The sequence below is a fragment of the Paroedura picta genome, chromosome 3 (genome assembly GCF_049243985.1).
Source record: "Paroedura picta isolate Pp20150507F chromosome 3, Ppicta_v3.0, whole genome shotgun sequence".
Classification (NCBI taxonomy): domain Eukaryota; kingdom Metazoa; phylum Chordata; class Lepidosauria; order Squamata; family Gekkonidae; genus Paroedura; species Paroedura picta.
In genome coordinates, this window is record NC_135371.1 from 147,552,424 (window position 1) to 147,570,573 (window position 18,150).

The window sequence follows — 18,150 nt, forward strand, 5'->3', positions numbered from 1 at the left end:
TTTCCATTGGAAAATCTGGAAAAGTTCTCAAGGGAAAAGATCCTATTTTTGCCACATTCTTCCATACCAACCACGCCCAGGCTTTTACATCTCTAGGTCAGCTTCAGCAACCAGGGTGTCCATGGCACTCCTCCCCCAGTCTTTGTATATGCCTTACCAGCTGGATGTTCTTTATTCTCATCTGCCAATTCCTGCAGGGCAATGGAAGCAGCCCGTTTCCTCAGCTGTTCCGGGCTGAGTTTGGCCGGGATGCGCCAGAAAGATTCCTACGGGAAATAAAATGAAAAAATTGTGTGGAGTTTTTTAAGACTGTCAGTTACTGGCCACCAAAAGGCACCATCTGTGTCCTGTACCTTCTGGCCATCTTTATATGTAAGACTTGTTGGAGTTGGGTAGGTGTGTACCCCACAAATGATAACGCTACCCCCCCCCCAATTATCATTCATTCTGAGGAATGAGTTTGCCAAGCCCAAAGGATAATCTTCAATCCTCAAATAAATGAAGATAGGAAACAGAACGGCACATGGTTGTTGGCTGCAAAACTTCAAAACATAAACCAAATTTCAAATTTGAAATATAACACAAATTCTAATATAAAAACTTTGCTCCTCCAGAAACGAAGCATCAGCTCTGGCTTCATCTCATGGCAGATTGACAGTAAGGAAGAAACGGAAGTCTAATATCTCAAACCCTGTAACTGCAAAATTTCTGATTTCTATAGAAAACGCTTAATTTCCTCATTCCAACTTCCCTATTTCCCTATGTAAAACAAAACCTTTTATTTATTGTTAAAATGCTTCAGTGCCTTTCTGGTAAAGAGTTACAAGGAAAAGGGCTCTACAACTTCCCCAAAGGGTTCCAGCACTGAGTAAATCCAAAAAGATCTAACAGTGACAGGGTGGGACAGAACATCATTTTTCTTACTAAGGAACCATGCTACAAGACTGGCTCAGTCTACAAGGGAACATTTTTATTCTGAATGGAAAATTTTACCACAGAATAGAGAGGTGACTATCATGGGCCCATTATGCACGGGGGGGGGGGGGATAGGATCGCATTCGGGGTGGAATGGTGACGACTAAAATCACCGATAACGCACGGTGTTGGCTGCAACCAGCCGCAGATTTGGTGCATGTCGCCGAAAAAGCCGCGTTAGTGAAACGCGGAAGAAAGCGCAGCTTCCAGGTGACTGGGGCGCAACCAGAAGCGGCGCTGGGGTCGCCACGTGCATAATCGGTTACTCTGGGTTTTGCCGCCGTCGCGTCGCGTCCCGTGCATAAGCGGTTTGCTTCGCTTCTTCCCCCTCCGCGTTTTCCATGTGACCCGAAATCGCCGTTTTGGCGGCCGTGCATAATGGGCCATGGGGAAGCAATCTTAAAGCAGAAAATAATCACAAAATACTATCCCGATAAAAACCTGTTCCACACATCTGAACTTAATTTTCTTCTCCAGCAAAGAAGTTACCTGCTCATTGGCTGGGGCTCGTATACCAACGTTCCATAGTAGCTTCTGGAAGCCTTTATGCTCCATAGCATCCTCATTCTCTTCAGACAGCGGCACCAAAGGCACAGGTTGGGCACATCCTGAAGAAACAAGTTACCCATCTCGTTAGGTTCTGGCCATTGTATGAAGAAAGATACAGTATCGTAGCAGATATTCAGTTCTGGCCTTTGGAAGGAAACAAAGATTTAGCATCTAGCTCTCTGCCCATTTTAAAATACACTCATTAAGCCAGTTTCTCACCCTCCTAAGAACGGGGCACAGAACTGAGAAACAGTAATACCAGGCCCTGTTCCCCTTGTATTTACCATCCTCTTCCCTGTCATCAGCTGTTCGGTTTAGGCAGCTCTGGAGCCACAGCAGAGGACCGGACAGGCCTACGGAGACAAAAGCAAAAATGGATGGGAATGAAACCCCTTCCCCTCAATGCCCCTGGGACAATGAATGGGGTGACAACGAGACAGGAAACGGCAACACTATACCGAGGCCCAAGGAAGGGCCAGCTGGGGCTCGAGCCCCTTTGTGTGATCTAGTCCATTAATATAACTTCAGAAATATAAATATGTGATTTCTTTAACAGTACATCAGAGAACACATGGGAGCACTGAGGGGACAGCTGCTGACTGTGTGTAGGTGAGGGGGCAGAATCTGTGAACTTCTCTCTGTTTCCCTTTCTAGATGAATTTATTTCAACATGCATAATGCCATCTGCAGAAGGCTCGCATACCTGTGAAGGTTTGAAAGCTACTCTCCATTAGCACGATGGCATTGTTTCTGCAGATGACACTGGGGACCACTGTTTCCTTTTCTGTACTGCCTGCATCCCTGCCTCTTCCTCCTCCACTACGAGTTGGCTTTTTCTAAGGAGAGTATTCGGCTGGTCTCTCACCTTCTTGCTGCAGACTTCGTGTGAGCTCCTGGGAATCCTTGTCAGAAGGTACAGTCTCCCTTTTGTTAGCCCGCCCATCTAGAAGTCTGTTGGGCATGTCACTGTCCCCCCAAGCTGGTTCCTCTTCATCCTCACTGTCCAAATCATCCCTTTCCTCCTCGTCGTCATTAACATCATCCAGGTCAGGAACTCCAAAGTCCTTGGGGAACATGCTGTTGTTCTGACAGTAAGGAAGACAGACAGACAAGAGTCCACCATATCGCTGAGCTGCAATCGACATAAACCCCACCATCTGCCTCACTCCACACATAAAGGACACAAGAATACAGTCCTATCAGGCCACTTCCACTGAAACCAGATGTAACAGCTTGACATTTATCAAGCCTTGCATACATCTATCTGGACTCAAACTTAGTTCTCACATCTGTTGTTAATTCTTGTATTTATATACTAGGGGCCAAGCCCGTTGCATTCAGGAATACAATGGGCACTACGTTGGGTGTGTGTGGAAGAGCTCTGCGTACGGCCTCCCCCTCCCCCCAGGCTCCGGAAAGGCTGCAGGCGGCTGTTGGGGAACTCACTGGCAGGGGAAGCTCTCACACAGCAGGGATCTGCAGCCTCCAAGCCTCAGAGGGAAGTGGAAGGAGGAGGGGTAGTCAGGGGTGGGGGATGGAAGGTGATTGGCTGGCCACTGGGCAGACAGGCAAGCCAGTTGGAGGAGGAGGCCCTCAGGGGCAGGACAGCTGCCCTGAATGGGTGTTAAGCGCTGAGTAGCACTTAAGCCATGAGATATGCTCCACCTCCAAGGACTTACCAGAAATAGGTGGAACAGATGTTAATGATCTGCTGCTATCCACAAATCCACAAACTTTACCAACTGCATTATTCTAAACTTCTGGACTTATTTATTATTTCTTTATTGCATTCATCTATCGCCCTCCCTTGTGGCTCATCAAAGTGGTTTATATAGAACATGAAGCATATGACATCTTGATTCTAATTAGCCTGTCTTGGCAACTAAACTGCTCCTGCCCCCCATATGTATCTGAAGAAGTGTACATCTGCACATGCTGAGCTCTCTCTTATACCCAGAATTGAACTTTCTTGGTCTTGGAGGTGCTGCTGGATTCAAACTTCGTTCTCACATAAGTTTGTTAAATCTTGTATTTGTATGCTAAGTTGCTGCCATTCACACATCATAACAACTGCTTTAATCCAATTTCAGTTGTAATTATCACTCTGTTACTTAACCCTCGCTAGCCCTCCTGGCAACTACCCACCTCCTCCCAGCCCTCCTGGCAACTACCCACCTCCTCCTGCTAACGATATGGAACTGTTGTGGAAGTCTGTTTCAAAGTATCTAAAAAAGTGTGCATGTGCATAAAAGCTTTTATGCAGAATTTAAACTTCGTTGTCTGGATTCAAACTTTATTCTGTTGCTTCAGACCGACACAGCTGCCCACCTGAATGTATCTACACAAATATTTCAGCCTAATCCCTTCATTTTATAAAATACTGGTCCATATATGAGAGGCTAAGACTGGCTGCCACCTGCAAGCTCACCTCTCCCACCCATTTGTCGAGCTGTTGTAATATTTATGAAAACCTTTTATGCCCTACTTTTCCCAAGGGGACTTACAGAAGTGTATGCTTCAAGAAACATGCAGAGTTCAGCCACAAACAATCTATCCAGTAAGGCAGAAAAGACTCTGTTACTGGCAAGGAAATGAAATGTCCCAGACTGATTAGGGAAAATCTCCCATGTGGCCTCTGGGCAGGAGGACCTCTTGACTATTAGCAGGAAGTGGGGGGTGTTTGGAAGGGAATGGAGCTAAAGGGCAAGAGGGAAGTTAAGGGAAGCGCCATGCTCAAGATGGGGCACTCGCACAGACTGCAATCATTTGCTTTCTCCCTCAAGGGATCAAGCTTGCTCCAGACAGACAGGGGTCTAATTTGTGGTTGGCCAAAGGTCTAATGTGTATGGGTCATGAGCATGTATGTATGTCATGGAGACAAATACAGAGAGAACAGAGGGTGGGCACCATACCGCATCAAGGCAGCCAGCCTTGCGCTTGCGCTTCTTGTACAGCTCCTTGCGGTCCGACACCAGCCCCATGCTGAGGAGCTTCTCAATAATGCGTGCCTTGGAGCGCTTCGCTGTGATGTGCCTCATCACATTGCCCAGAGGATCTGCCGGAGGAAGAGAGACGGGGACAACAAAGGTGAATGTTGGCCACGGTAGGGATCAATAGGACTTGGCAGCTTAGCTCAGCCCCCACCACGATGGATTATTTTCCCCCCTTTACTGGACACGGCTTTAAAGAATAGTGGACTCTTCGCCTTAGAAAAGACCACTACCCAAGTCCTATTCCATTCCTAAGCAATGTTTCATGTGAGCGGTCATTTAATGGAAATCAGAAACACAGAAAGGTAGGAAGGAACACAGCAAAAGTGGGCAAAAAGGACTAAAGTAGTCACCATCGGGAAAAGATGGTTGGAAAGCAATCCGGTCAGAAGAGCAGAAACGCTGGTGTGCGTGGCTTTAAATCTTGGCCATTTCCAGCTTTCCCAACACTGCCCACCCCTAGCAGTCAGGAAGATCAGGATCTTTCAGCCTCACCATCCGTGCCCTGGAATTCCTCAAAGAGCCGCTGAAGCTCCAGCTCTTGATCCTGCGTCCACAGGACGATGCGGGTGCCCTTTCTGTAAAGGAAAGCACAGCAACATCAGCAACTCCGGAGCTGGCCTCCTGTCATGCTCCAGGACTTCCAGCAAATAAGGCTCCAGAGGTCTGCACAGCCCAGCACCACCTGCCCAGAAAAGAAGAGCCTGCACCCACCCTGAACTCAAAGAAGAATTACCCACCGCTCATGAGGAAAGTCCCGTGTGCTGCTTGCTAACCCCAAGCGCACCAGCTGCTTAGCCACCTCCTTGCGAGTCCGGTTGTTGTTTCTCAGGTGTGCCAGGATGTTGCTCAGCACATCTTCTCCTAATGCGGGGGGGGGGGGGAGAGAGAATGGTGAGTAATGCCTTAGAAGAAATGGAAGTCTTGACTACCCCACTGTTCTATCAAAATAGAAGCAAAATGGGCATAATAGCCCTCCTTCCATAGGAACACAGAGCTCTTTAACAGAGAACCACCAATCGTGAAAATTTCCATCCCTGGTGGCTGTTGCCCACCAATTTGACCACTCAAGTGGCTCTTTATAAAGCCTGAACTGTTCTGGGCTCTGGGAACCTTGGCTGCTATTGCTGTTCCTCACCAGAACCACTTCCCTTTTGGAAACAGAACACAGGAGTCCTGACTTTGTCTCCACCCCACCTCTTCTTGCTCCCTTCTCTCCACCTGCCCAGCTATGCCCCTTCAGAACTTAATACTCTGACCCCTCCTCACTTTGAGAGTAGTTTCTAGGCAGCACAAACATAAGCACCCTCCCATAACATCCCAAATACTCATTTGCAGCACAATGTCTGGGAAGAATAGACAGTGGAACAGATGGCAAATGCAAATAAGACACAAAGGTACGTGGTTTGCTCTCAAACAGCAGCTATGGATGCCAGCCAGATGTCAAGTCTTCAGGCCTTACCTGGTCTCTTTAGATTAGATTAGCGAGATTCGCAGGGGCTGACGTACCAATGAGCTTCTCTCCCCACCCAAAGCAGGGATGCATCTCTTTGGGATGATAGGTTCTCCGAGAAAGGTGCTACTCGTCTCATCAGTTCCCAATCTCTCCTTCCCTTCACACCCACAGAACTCAGTCAGCCATCACTGGCAGCCTGCCCCACTTAAGCTGTTTCCCGACCTGAGATCTAGGGGTCATTGAGGAACATTAACATCTTTACTTCTATCCCGGTCTAGCAATCACAGGTATCGTCTGTCACCTGGGAACTCATCATGAATTCACACTGGGTATTGTCCTCACTCTGGACAAAACCCATCACATGGTTTCTAGTTTCTCTGTCATATAGGTGATTGTTTTAGGGGCTGCCACATTATCCACAGTCCAAGGATACATTTTCCCATAAAAGTAGAGCACCTAGCAACAGTCTGTGTGTGTGTGTGTTCTCTGGCCATCCTGCATACATTTCATTCTCCTTTCAACAAAGCACTAGGTGTTTTGCTGGAACTGGATTTGGTCTCCACACTGTGATGGTAACTACAACGTTCCCTCTCCCTAAAAGCTATTGCTGTTCAGTCCTGCTTTTCCTTAGTTAATTTACTGTGTTTATGTTTCATGAGTTTCAGCATGTTTGCTTGTATCAATTTGAATTCTTCTTCATAAAACATCTTATACTCTGGACTGGTTTATTTAAGAGTTTCTTAACAGAATAACCCAGAATACATAAGGGGAGATCCCATAGTTAGCCACCTCTTGTTAATTCAATGCAATTAACTCATTTCCCTAACTAAATTCAGGAGACCTCCCATTTGGGTAATAGTACCTTCCACTTCCTTGTACTTGTAGTAGAGTTCCTGCAGCTCCTCCTCCTCGGCCTCCGTCCACTGGTATGCCTTTCGAGAGTTCAAGCTGTTTGTGGACAGAGAGACGGTATTGAGAAAGGTTTCTTCATAGTGTGTCAAAGGGTAACATGGAAACTAAGGGCCACAGCAAGCTTTTCTCTGACCCAGTTCAGTCTTGCTTGGGCACCTGTCTTTGTCTGACCTCAAGGACAAGTGCCCACCCATTCCTGGGACATTGTTTTGGAGGGAAATGAACAACTGAAGGAAGAACTGCAAAGAAAGGGCAGTATAAAAATCCAAATAAATAAATTAAATAAATAAATAATATATCTGAATTCTTGCTTCTCCATTGTATGTATATATGGATCTCCAACAGAGTAACTTCTGGCAATCCCAGAATAATTTGTGAATGCTCTCAAATTCTAAGGTGGCTGTCAAAATCAATCCATCCATCATTACATTTTTAGGCAGCCTCCTCTGCAAAAAAGGCTCGGGGTTGTTTACAAGATTTTAAAATTCAGTTTAAAATACAATGCAAAAACAAATACACCATAATACGCCGTTTTACTGCTACTCCTCCATGTGTTCAGTGGCAGGATTTTGTTCTCGAGAGGGAAGGAGGGAAGACCATGTGATTTTACTTACTTGTTCTGGCCTCAACCATAAGCCTGCTGGAATAGTGCCATGTCGAGGGCCTTGTGGAATTCAAGTCATTCCATCAGGGCTCTGACCTCAGCTGGCAACTAATCCTACCAGGGACCACCAATGTATTGGTATTCGAAGATTCTTCTGGGGGCATTCTGGGAAAGGTGGCCTCTCAGATACAACAGGACCTACACCGCATATGGCCTTAAAGGTTTGAACTGTCCTACCTCTGAAATTTCTGACTTTCACAAAATTCAATCTGGGAAAGTCAATATATGCACATCAATATCTATGTTCACCAGAGTTTGGTCATTCACTGCTAGATCAATGGTCATTTTGAGAAAGAATCTAGGGCAGAGAGGCCTTCAGCTATTGATCAGGATTCCATAAACTCACCCTTCTCCTTCCTGCGATGTACTGTAGCCCTCAGTCATCTCCCGTACTGCCGCCGAACTTTTCCAAAACAACAGTTCCACGTAGGCCTTCTTGTTGGTGGATGCCAGTGCAAAGAATTTCCCCACAATGTACTTAGCAAAGGTCACCAGCTCCTAAATATGTATGGAGAGAGAACATTTTTTAAAAAAATAATCATTTTTAAATCTCAAGATGAGATAAGAATATCTCATGGGGTGAAGGGAGAGGACAGAAGTATATGGACCTGTTGATCGTTACTTTGATAAACTGTTATATGTTATTGTTATTACCATTGTTGTACTGTATTATATTTTTCTTCTGATGTAGAACAAGTTCAATGTATTGTTTACATTCTATGTGAACTGCCCTGAGCCTCAGTGGAGGGTGGTATACAAATATAATAAATAAATAATGCTCACACTGTAAAGCGAGCTGAGAGGCCAGAAAGGCATTTTAAGCTACTTTGCACACAGAGCAATCTGCTGATTGAGGACTTTTGAGGGGCCTGTGATTGGAGAGCACAATATACAGTGCAGTGCTGTGGTGGATTTTGCATTCTCTCCAACATCTTCCCAACAAGGAGGGGAGAACTTATAAAGGTCTCCCAGATGCTTCTGAAAAGTATCCCCTTTAAAAAAGACCTTGCTATCTAGGTACAAAATATGACGCTCCCCACATGACTGTGTTACCATCTCTTCCTTTTTCAGGCCTGACAAAAACTACTAAGGGTGGTTATTTATTATTACGTAAAAAACCCAGGACAGGAATTCATGGAATGCTGGAAAGTTCACCAAAAGCACCCTTACGACAAGAGTGCAGAGCATTAGTGTCATATGGTGGAAAAAAGCCAATGCTAAGAGTAGGATCTTAATGACGTCACTTAAGAGGCAGAGGGGACATCTGACTTGGATATTTCCTATGAGTCTCTCATAGCCAGTATACTAACCTAGAACTCAGTTATATCATCACCACAGCAGTCTTTCTGCATTCAAAATCAATTTTCTTTATTGTTGCCCACTAGTATTTTGGAGTGTCCAAAAGCTGCAAGCTACAGAGACACTGAGATCTAACATTATATCTACCCTTCTAATGCTTAAGCCCTAGTATTCGAAAACAGACCGTCTTGCAATGGGCTATCATGTAGACACAGCAAAAGAGTCAGCAGAGCTTTTTAATTCTCAAATAAAATCAAAGCTAGCAAGAATGAAATAAATAAACACGAGCCCAAACAATAGGATGTATGAAGGCTCCTCTGAAGGAGACAATTGCTTTGAGTGACAGGATGAGACAGAATGGAAATTTTCAAAATGTAGACATCCCAGCCTGGCTACTGGCCATCCTTTTAATTGGATTTTCTAATTACATATGAAAACTGACCTGAACTAGCCTACCTCTAACAGGGCCCTCACCTTGTAAGCCCCAGAGGCGGCATCACTGAGGAGCCGGTTGAAAAGGCAGAAGACGGAGAGCTGGAAGAGCAGCGCCTCCATCTTGAGGTCGTAAGCAATGCGGTGCAGCATCTTCACCACACAGTGGTTGGTGTGGGAGCTGTTTTGCTGGTAGTTCTTGAAGAGAAGGATGTAAGCCTTGACCACATTAGCACTAGCAAACCTGAACACAAGGATACACGTATGAGATATGCTTAGTGTTACAAAAGTCATAAAATCAGGGCTGCAATTCCATGAAAATACACAATGGTCTTAGGCATAGGGTTCAACTTCCAAAGAAATCTCAGCTTCTTCTTCTTCTTCTGTAGAGCCAGTTTGGTGTAGTGGTTAGGAGTGTGGACTTCTAATCTGGCATGCCGGGTTCGATTCTGCGCTCCCCCACATGCAGCCAGCTGGGTGACTTTGGGCTCGCCACAGCACTGATAAAACTGTTCTGACCGAGCAGTGATATCAGGGCTCTCTCAGCCTCACCCACCCCACAGGGTGTCTGTTGTGGGGAGAGGAATGGGAAGGCGACTGTAAGCTTTGAGCCTCCTTCGGGTAGGGAAAAGTGGCATATAAGAACCAACTCTTCTTCTTCTTCTTTTTTTTTTGTTAAGTTTTTAGCATTTCGGTTGGCAAAGACAACTACTACAACATCAGACTGGGGACATACCCAAGTGGCTGCTATAGGAACGCAAAGGGATTTCTTTGTGACATTTTAAAAAGTTTTGAAGCACCCAGGACACTCGTACACCTCACAACCTGCATACCGCTTCGCATAGTCCAGGAAGCTGAACTCCTTCTCTGATACTCGTACAGGTGCCAGCTCTTCCTCAGCAATCTCCTCTTCTTCAGCTGCTTCCTCAGTTTCATCTGGTACTGCTGGCCCTGTGTACATCAGGAGAGATGGGCAATATTTAAATGAGACAGAGTTTACCTGTACCTTTCAAAAGCTCCTATCTTCTGACAACTTTTTGGTCCTGTGGGAACTTTTGAAATTCTGACAAAAGCTGGTGGGTGCAGACACAAAATGGCTGCTGCAGGAGGCAGAGTCAGTCACAAAATGGCTGTGCCAGGAAGAGCATTGGAGCCTACCATGGTACCCAAAGGCACCGCAGTGGAGACCCCAAAGGTATCACTGTAGTGTTGGCTGAGTAGGAGGAAGCACTTCAGTATTCTCCAGAAATGGGTAAGGGAGTAGTGATGCTGTTTGATTTAATGCCGTTTTTACTGCTGCCCAGCACCAAGACGGACCATTTTAAAGCCAGACAGCAGCACAAGAAGGGGCTCCTCCTGTGCAGAACTTACAGCACTTGTGGCAGTGAACAGCGTTCACTCCCTTACAAAACATGTCCAAAGACCCTTTTATTAAAAAAACAGCTTTTCAGAAGCAATGTAACTCTCAGAAATGAATTGAATCGAATCTGTGAGTAATTGTTCCATAATCACAGGGCCACTCCTGTACAGGCACTGCTTCTAGTGCTAGGTGTCCTTATTCATATATGGAGTGTGGTTACTCACGAGGGAGGTTGGCAAAGAAGATATGTTTCAGCAGCTCAACTTCTTCATCTGGAGCAAGACTGGAAGATCCAAAAACATCCCCTTCAGGCCACACCTCCCTTAGGGATAGAACAGAGATGGCAGGATTAATTGATCACAGCAAGAAGAGTTGTGTGAGTATTTCTCTCACCCCAGAAGTCAAGCACTTCAAAAGGGTAGTTTATAAACAAATATACATTATTTTTTGACTGCATAGGCTTGTGAAAATACAGAGTCCAGGAAATATTATTTTTTGTGTTACTTAGCCACCATGATGGCCCCAAGAAGCAGAATGATGGATGTACATTTTTTAAAAAAATAAAAGAAACAATGTTATTTATAGACCAACTGACTTTCAATATAACCTTTGTTTTCAGTTATTTACCACTTTGGCTACCATTCCTGATGTATCAGTAAACAAATATATCTGTATGATGGCTGATGATCTTTTCATAATGTGGGACAATCATTTTATTATTTTACTTATTACATTTATATACCACCCTCCCCTGAGGCTCAGGGCAGTTTACATGAAATACAGTAGAACAGAACAATACAGAGAATCGGTTAGCCATAAGTACTAATAATAACAGCAATAAGGTAAAGGTAAAGATTTCCCCTGTGCAAGCACCGAGTCATGTCTGACCCTTGGGGTGACGCCCTCCAGCATTTTCATGGCAAACTCAATACGGGGTGGTTTGCCAGTGCCTTCCCCAGTCATTACCGTTTACCCCCCAGCAAGCTGGGTACTCATTTTACCGACCTCGGAAGGATGGAAGGCTGAGTCAACCTTGAGCCGGCTGCTGGGATTGAACTCCCAGCCTCATGGGCAAAGCTTTCAGACGGCTGCCTTACCACTCTGCGCCACAAGAGGCTCTTAATAACAGCAATAACAATAGAACAAATAGTACAAAATAGCACAGTTGAACAACAGAACAATAATGAGAACAGTAATTCACAACTGAAGCATACTGATGGATCCATGGTTGGTCAGTTCATGTATAGAGTTTCAGGGGAGGGAGGCTCGGGGGACCAGTGGAAGGCTTGACCTCAACCAAATGCCTGGCGGAAGAGCTCCCTTCTGCAGGCCCTGCGGAACTGCTCTGTCATATTTGTCACTTGACAAGGTTTTTGGAATTCCTTCCGATAAACCTTAATGAATGTTTGAACAAGGCAACTAAAAGATGTTTTCCAAGTTTTTTACAGTATTCAGTCGGAAATCCATGTTCCTGATGCTTCCTCTGCTTCTAAGGTTTAGATGAGGAAGATATTGAAAAACCTGGACAAATCCATTTTGTGTCCCTCTGTGCTCTATTCCCCATTTATTCCCCCCCCAGACACACACACATGCAGTGTTGAGTGCCTCTGATGCAGTGCTGTCTGCCCCCCAGATACTAACAACCCTGCCTGTCCAAAGGCTTGGTGCATTCACTAGGGTTAAGTCTCAAGTACTCTGAGCAGTTAGAACACTCATGAATAAGATTTCAAAGATGAACCAATGGCTAAAAGGGCTCCACACGATAAACTGAAGCCAGAGCTTTAAACGGCCAACTAAGAAGGTTTCAGATACTTCCACCTATGTTTATCTCAGGCTTCTTCCAAGTTTTTCTGACTGAAGAAGAAGAAGAAGAAGAGTTGGTTCTTATATGCCGCTTTTCCCTACCTGAAGGAGGCTCAAAGCGGCTTACAGTCGCCTTCCCATTCCTCTCCCCACAACAGACACCCTGTGGGGTGGGTGAGGCTGAGAGAACCCTGATATCACTGCCCGGTCAGAGCAGTTTTATCAGTGCCGTGGCGAGCCCAAGGTCACCCAGCTGGTTGCATGTGGGGGAGCACAGAATCGAACCTGGCATGCCAGATTAGAAGTCGGCACTCCTAACCACTACACCAAACTGGCGCTCTAAGCTGAGAGGTACAAAAACAGAACTTTTCTTACAAATATACTGCAGTTTTATCCCATTTGTCTCTGGATAAGAGACAGAACAGAAATCTTTACAAATGGACAGAGCGTCACAATCAGTTCTGGAACAGTATCCACCTCAGTCAAGAGTCAGTGGGTTGGATCCCACAATCCCCTCTCCCCACTAGTCCTTTCTAATTCTGGGTAGGTTCATTTACAGGAGCACAGGAGCTGGGGGGGGGTCTAACAGCTACATGGGTTGGGCTGTGGGGACAGAGATAAAATTAGCCTCTTTTCCACCATAAAGAGAAGGTGATAAAGACCTGTAACTGTCAGCATCTGATAGATGGCAGAATCTGTCAAGAGACTGGCTTGCCTAGCAGTTCTTGGTTTTTCAGAAACATCTGGCCTAACAAAAATGCAGGCTACAATTTCAGAGAAGAGGGATAAAAGATGAGAGTCTGACACAGGTATGGTTGAAGTAATGAGATTTGGAGCTTCCAAGGTCAAGAGAGCTTGGTGGGAGTTTTCCCTAGACCAGGGGTAGTCAACCTGTGGTCCTCCAGATGTCCATGGACTACAATTCCTATTTGCTGGCAGGGGCTCATGGGGATTGTAGTCCATGGACATCTGGAGGACCACAGGTTGACTACCCCTGCCCTAGACATTCCAAGCTGCTGTCTTACCTAGCCGAGTGCAAGAGGGACAGTGCTTCAGGAGCTTGGCCCGCCAGCAGGCTATCCTGGATTCGTACCATGGCATCGGCACGCTGTTCCTCCAGTGGAACTTCTGATGCTGCATCAAACGGGACCACATCCTCTGGAAGAGGCTCAGAACCCTGGTGGAGGAAGAGATGCTGCATGAATCCCAAAGAAGGATGAAGATGCACTGAGAATTTTCAGAGGAGGAGGATGGAATACTGACGCCTGCAAGCATTTCTCTACTTCATCCCCTGTTCACAATGATTTTTCCCGTTACAAAATGTATTAAGTCTTCTGAAAGAAGGTTGCCCTGAAATTTCACCAATTCGCATGGTATGTTCAATGTTTAAAGAGGGGGACAGAAAGAAAATGCTTCTTACCTAATACCACAATATTGTATGAATACTGAACCATGTTGAGAAACCATGTTGGACCTGGCCCATGGCCCATTCAGACCAACCTTCTGTGTCACACAGTAGCCAAAACCCAGGTGCCATCATGAGGTCCACCAGCAGGGCCAGAACTTCAGAAGCCCCCCAAACCACAAAAAAACAAAAACAAAAAGCATCTCTACCCCAGACATAGTGTTCCATCCGTACCTTGTGGCTAATAACCACCCATGGATCTCTGCTTCATATGATTACCCCATTGCTTCTTAAAGCTGTCTATCTATGCTTGTAGCCAAGAAGAGCACTTCCTGTGGCAGTGAATTCCTCTTTGGGTGAAGAAGTATTTCCTTTTATCTGGTCTAAGCCTACTGATTAATTTAATTAAGTGTATATGAGTTATTGTATTGTGAGAAAGTAAGAAAAGAAGAAGAGTTGGTTCTTATATGCTGCTTGTCTCTACCCGAAGGAGGCTCAAAGTGGCTTACAGTCGCCTTCCCATTCCTCTCCCCACAACAGACACCCTGTGAAGTAGGTGAGGCTGAGAGAGCGCTGATATCACTGCTCGGTCAGAACAGCTTTATCAGTGTCGTGGTGAGCCCAAGGTCCAAAGTAATTCTTATCTAGCTCAGCATCATAACGACCAACTATTATTTCTCTTTAGAGAAATAAAAACTCTGGGAAGAGGACTAAGAACAATAGAAGACTTGAGTGTTCCATTTATCAAGAGTCTCAAAACAGTCACCATCCTAGGAATGACACCATTCAGGAATACTACCAAACCAAAACTGATCTGTCTTGTAGCATTTTGCAAAAATATTCCTTTTTGCTATTGTGGACTTATTTAAGACAGTGTACAGCAGGGGTAGTCAAACTGCAGCCCTCCAGATGTCCATGGACTACAATTCCCAGGAGCCCTTGCCAGCGTTCGCTGGCAAGGGCTCCTGGGAATTGTAGTCCATGGACATCTGGAGGGCCGCAGTTTGACTACCCCTGGTGTACAGAAAAAGAGCTCTATTTTCCAAACAATACATGAACATGACATATAAGATTAAAAAATCTGGGGGGCAAAGTTAACCTCATCAGTCATCCATTTAATCACATTACTGACTTCTGTCTGGAAACACTCTTTGTGAAGGAAACAGTCACCATGCTAAGAGATTGATTTAATTTTGCCTTGAGTCACTTCACTTCTGGAAAAGGTCTGAGAAGACTTGCTTGTGTCAAAACAAAGCAAACTCTTGACAGCAGCAAAAAAGGTACATCTGGATTTTGTTTTGGCCCTTCCCGGAGACTTGGCTCCTGCACCTAATCTTTGTCATCATCGTACCGCTGTGCATTTACTGAGATTCTCCGCCAGCTTTGGCCACATTTCATCCAGTTCCTCAGGAGTTTGGGGGCGCAAGCTTGAGGTTGCAGCGCAAGCCTGGAGCTTTTTTCTCCTCTTGACCTTCTTGCTCTGCAGCAAAACAAGTTTTATATTTAGAGCCAGCTTGTCAGAGAAACAAAACATTGAAGTATAGAGTCCCCAGAATGCTTTATCAAAACCACCACCAAATAGATTAAGTAAGAGAAACCAGGGACTTCAGAGTAATGGTTTCAAAGACGCCCAGCTCAGATGCAGTCCCCAAATCAGTTATGCAAAAAAAAAACAAAAAAAACAAAAAAACAAAGAAAGAAAGAAAAAAAAGACCTGATAACAGTGCTTTGACTGTTGCTGTCACTTCTAAGTAGATGGAATCGTGTGGCTTAACTGCGGGACACAAAGGCCAATTCCGCAGGGGTGGAAAAGGCCGGGAGGGCGCTCATATGGCAGTGGGGCTAATACGTGCTTTCACATGATGACACCGCAGGGTCACATGATGGCACCCTCTAGGGTCTGGCGTGTGTTAGGCCACTGTTGCCCTGCTTTTAGGGAACGTGGATATTTCCCACGTTCCCTTAAGTGCTCTGGGGGCCAGCGGGGCGTAGCCTGGTAGAGGCCAGTGTGGATGGGAAGGCCTGACTCCTCCCTGTTCTACAGAGGGATGCCTCACTCAGCTTTGCAGCAGTACAGGGCCAAGTGGGGCTTTTTTAATTTTGCAGGGTAGTGGGATTGCGTTTTGACGCAATCCCACCTTCCCACAAAAGAAAACCACACACACACACACACACACACACACACACACACACACACACCATGCAGCAGAACTGTGTCTGCTGCCGAAATGTGTCCCCCACGGGGACACAAGAAGCAACGGAGCATGCTATTCCACCCACCACAACACACTGGCAGAAGCACCCCAAGTGCTTTAGAAAATTTTTACAAGAGATCAAGCCATTTTCACTCTTCCCGCAGGTCTGACTATTTGAACAGAACCTGATTGTTTTTTCTGCTTCTTGTATTTCAGTTGTTCCTCATTGCAGCCTTTTAACAGCCACGTCAGGGCATGGGGTATACATTACAGAAATATCAAAGATGAATCTGTGAATTTGACTAGAATCTGAGAGAAGTTTGCCAGTCCAAACTTGCAGCCATTGTATAGCCACCAACTTGCCACTGTAGCAAGAAGTTGCCTAAGATTATCAACTAGGATTAGGGCATTTTCTAAGAGACATCTGCCCACCAAAATGGGAAGGACATAAAAAGGTCTCCACTATACCTGGACCATCACACTGTTCCTCCCTTTGCAAAATTTCTCCAGCATCTTCAGGAAAAGGTGAGTGGTTTCCACTAGGTCCCTGAGGAATGACCTGGGCTGCTTTCTCTCATCAAACTTACGAAAGAGGGTGAGGAAAAGTTCACGATACTCCATCACGTAGAAAATGTTATCTTAGGGTGGGGAGGGGAGAGAATTTGTGATTAATTTTATCCAAACACAGAGTGATCCTAGTCTGAAAAGGACAGAAGAAAGGATAGTGAGGGGGTTCCTGAGTGTTGTCCAACTGGCCCCTTCCATCCTGTCCAGCCCACTTCTTAAGCTCCTCCTACCAGTCCCTGCTCTCTCTCTATCCCTGCCTGCAAAGGGGAGGTGGATGGCAACTAGACACAAGGTTCCTTCAAGTGGTGGCAACTTGTTTTTGGAATGCTCTGATTCTTGAGGCTCATCATCTCACTGTCCTTTAGATCAGGGGTAGTCAACCTGTGGTCCTCCAAATGTCCATGGACTACAATTCCCATGAGCAAATGCTGGCAGGGGCTCATGGGAATTGTATTCCATGGACATCTGGAGGACCACATGCTGACTACCACTGCTTTAGATGCTAGACTAAAACAATTATTTTCTATCATGCTTTCAAGATTTTATTGTGTTGCTTTCCTCTGGAGGTGGCATATATATTTTCTGAATGAAATACATAAATGCAGAAGCAAAGATGGTTATTTTCTAGCCCTCTGTCCACCTGCTGCACTGTAAAGTACATTTCGAGACTATATTAAAAGCCTCACTCTTTAGGATATGGCTGCTGTTGCGCACAGCTTCTTCTTGTGAATGGTCCATTTCATGCACAGTCATCAACAACTCCTGGTAGGCCTTCAAAGCCAGATGCATCCTGGGAGATGAGAAAAATAGAGACATGATGTTTTGTACAGAGAAATGACAAGATAGGCCTCAATCAAAGCAAGAACAGCAACAGGTAACCCACAAGTTCATTCTGAAGAGCAACAAAATGTGTCCTCCTTCACCTTCTAGACCAAGAGGTAGCCTCCTTCTTATCCATAAGCATCATTTCATAGTAATTAGTAAGACTCTGCTCGATGAAGTGGAAAGTCCGGACGCCAACAGTCTCTGAAACCAGCTGAGGATGGAAAGAAGATGCCCGGCTAAAGGCCATGAAAAAAGCCATGGCCCACAGGTAGTAGGTTTCATCATGTTGCTGAGCCTTCTCTCTGATGAGGTGATCCTGGAAAAGGGGGGGGGGGAGAGAAAGAGAGAGAGAGAGAGAACGAACTCACATATTGAAAGAGAACAGGTGATTCTACCTGTTCTTTTCCATAGGGTTCTGTTATGGCCCTGAAAACTGCACACCAAAAAGTATTCCAATTCAGTACAGTTGTATCCTATTATTATACCAAGGTAATAGCCAGGAAATATAACAAGGAAATAATATTATACCAAGGATGCAAAGTTTATGTTTCCTTTGCTCAACTTATGCCATTTCTGTAAAAGGAAATGCTTTTGAGGAAGAGTGGAAAAACAAAAAGTATACAGAGGTCAGAGAATATTCTCAGTTCGGAGCTTACTTCCAGCCCAAAATTGGTTCCCCTCCCAAACCTCACTGAAGTCTAAGTACTTGACTACCTCA

General features: G+C 45.3%; 1 protein-coding gene across 2 annotated transcripts in view; it reads right to left on the bottom strand.

The window, feature by feature from the left end:
- TIMELESS (timeless circadian regulator) overlaps nucleotides 1–18,150 on the bottom strand; it is a 45,828-nt gene that overhangs the window by 6,205 nt on the left and 21,473 nt on the right. Inside the window, exons 11-27 of one of the 2 annotated variants that reach the window (XM_077328582.1) lie at nucleotides 17,531–17,748; nucleotides 17,294–17,397; nucleotides 16,509–16,678; nucleotides 15,197–15,325; nucleotides 13,466–13,617; nucleotides 10,862–10,959; nucleotides 10,111–10,228; nucleotides 9,320–9,521; nucleotides 7,893–8,044; nucleotides 6,833–6,918; nucleotides 5,255–5,378; nucleotides 5,010–5,092; nucleotides 4,437–4,579; nucleotides 2,390–2,609; nucleotides 1,809–1,877; nucleotides 1,465–1,583; nucleotides 158–266 (exon numbers count right to left, since the gene is read on the bottom strand). In XM_077328582.1, coding sequence (XP_077184697.1) covers nucleotides 158–266; nucleotides 1,465–1,583; nucleotides 1,809–1,877; nucleotides 2,390–2,609; nucleotides 4,437–4,579; nucleotides 5,010–5,092; nucleotides 5,255–5,378; nucleotides 6,833–6,918; nucleotides 7,893–8,044; nucleotides 9,320–9,521; nucleotides 10,111–10,228; nucleotides 10,862–10,959; nucleotides 13,466–13,617; nucleotides 15,197–15,325; nucleotides 16,509–16,678; nucleotides 17,294–17,397; nucleotides 17,531–17,748 — 2,296 coding nt within the window. Of the gene's footprint in view, nucleotides 1–157; nucleotides 267–1,464; nucleotides 1,669–1,808; nucleotides 1,878–2,389; nucleotides 2,610–4,436; nucleotides 4,580–5,009; nucleotides 5,093–5,254; nucleotides 5,379–6,832; nucleotides 6,919–7,892; nucleotides 8,045–9,319; nucleotides 9,522–10,110; nucleotides 10,229–10,861; nucleotides 10,960–13,465; nucleotides 13,618–15,196; nucleotides 15,326–16,508; nucleotides 16,679–17,293; nucleotides 17,398–17,530; nucleotides 17,749–18,150 lie in introns of those variants that run through there. The other variant, XM_077328583.1, reaches the window with a different exon arrangement.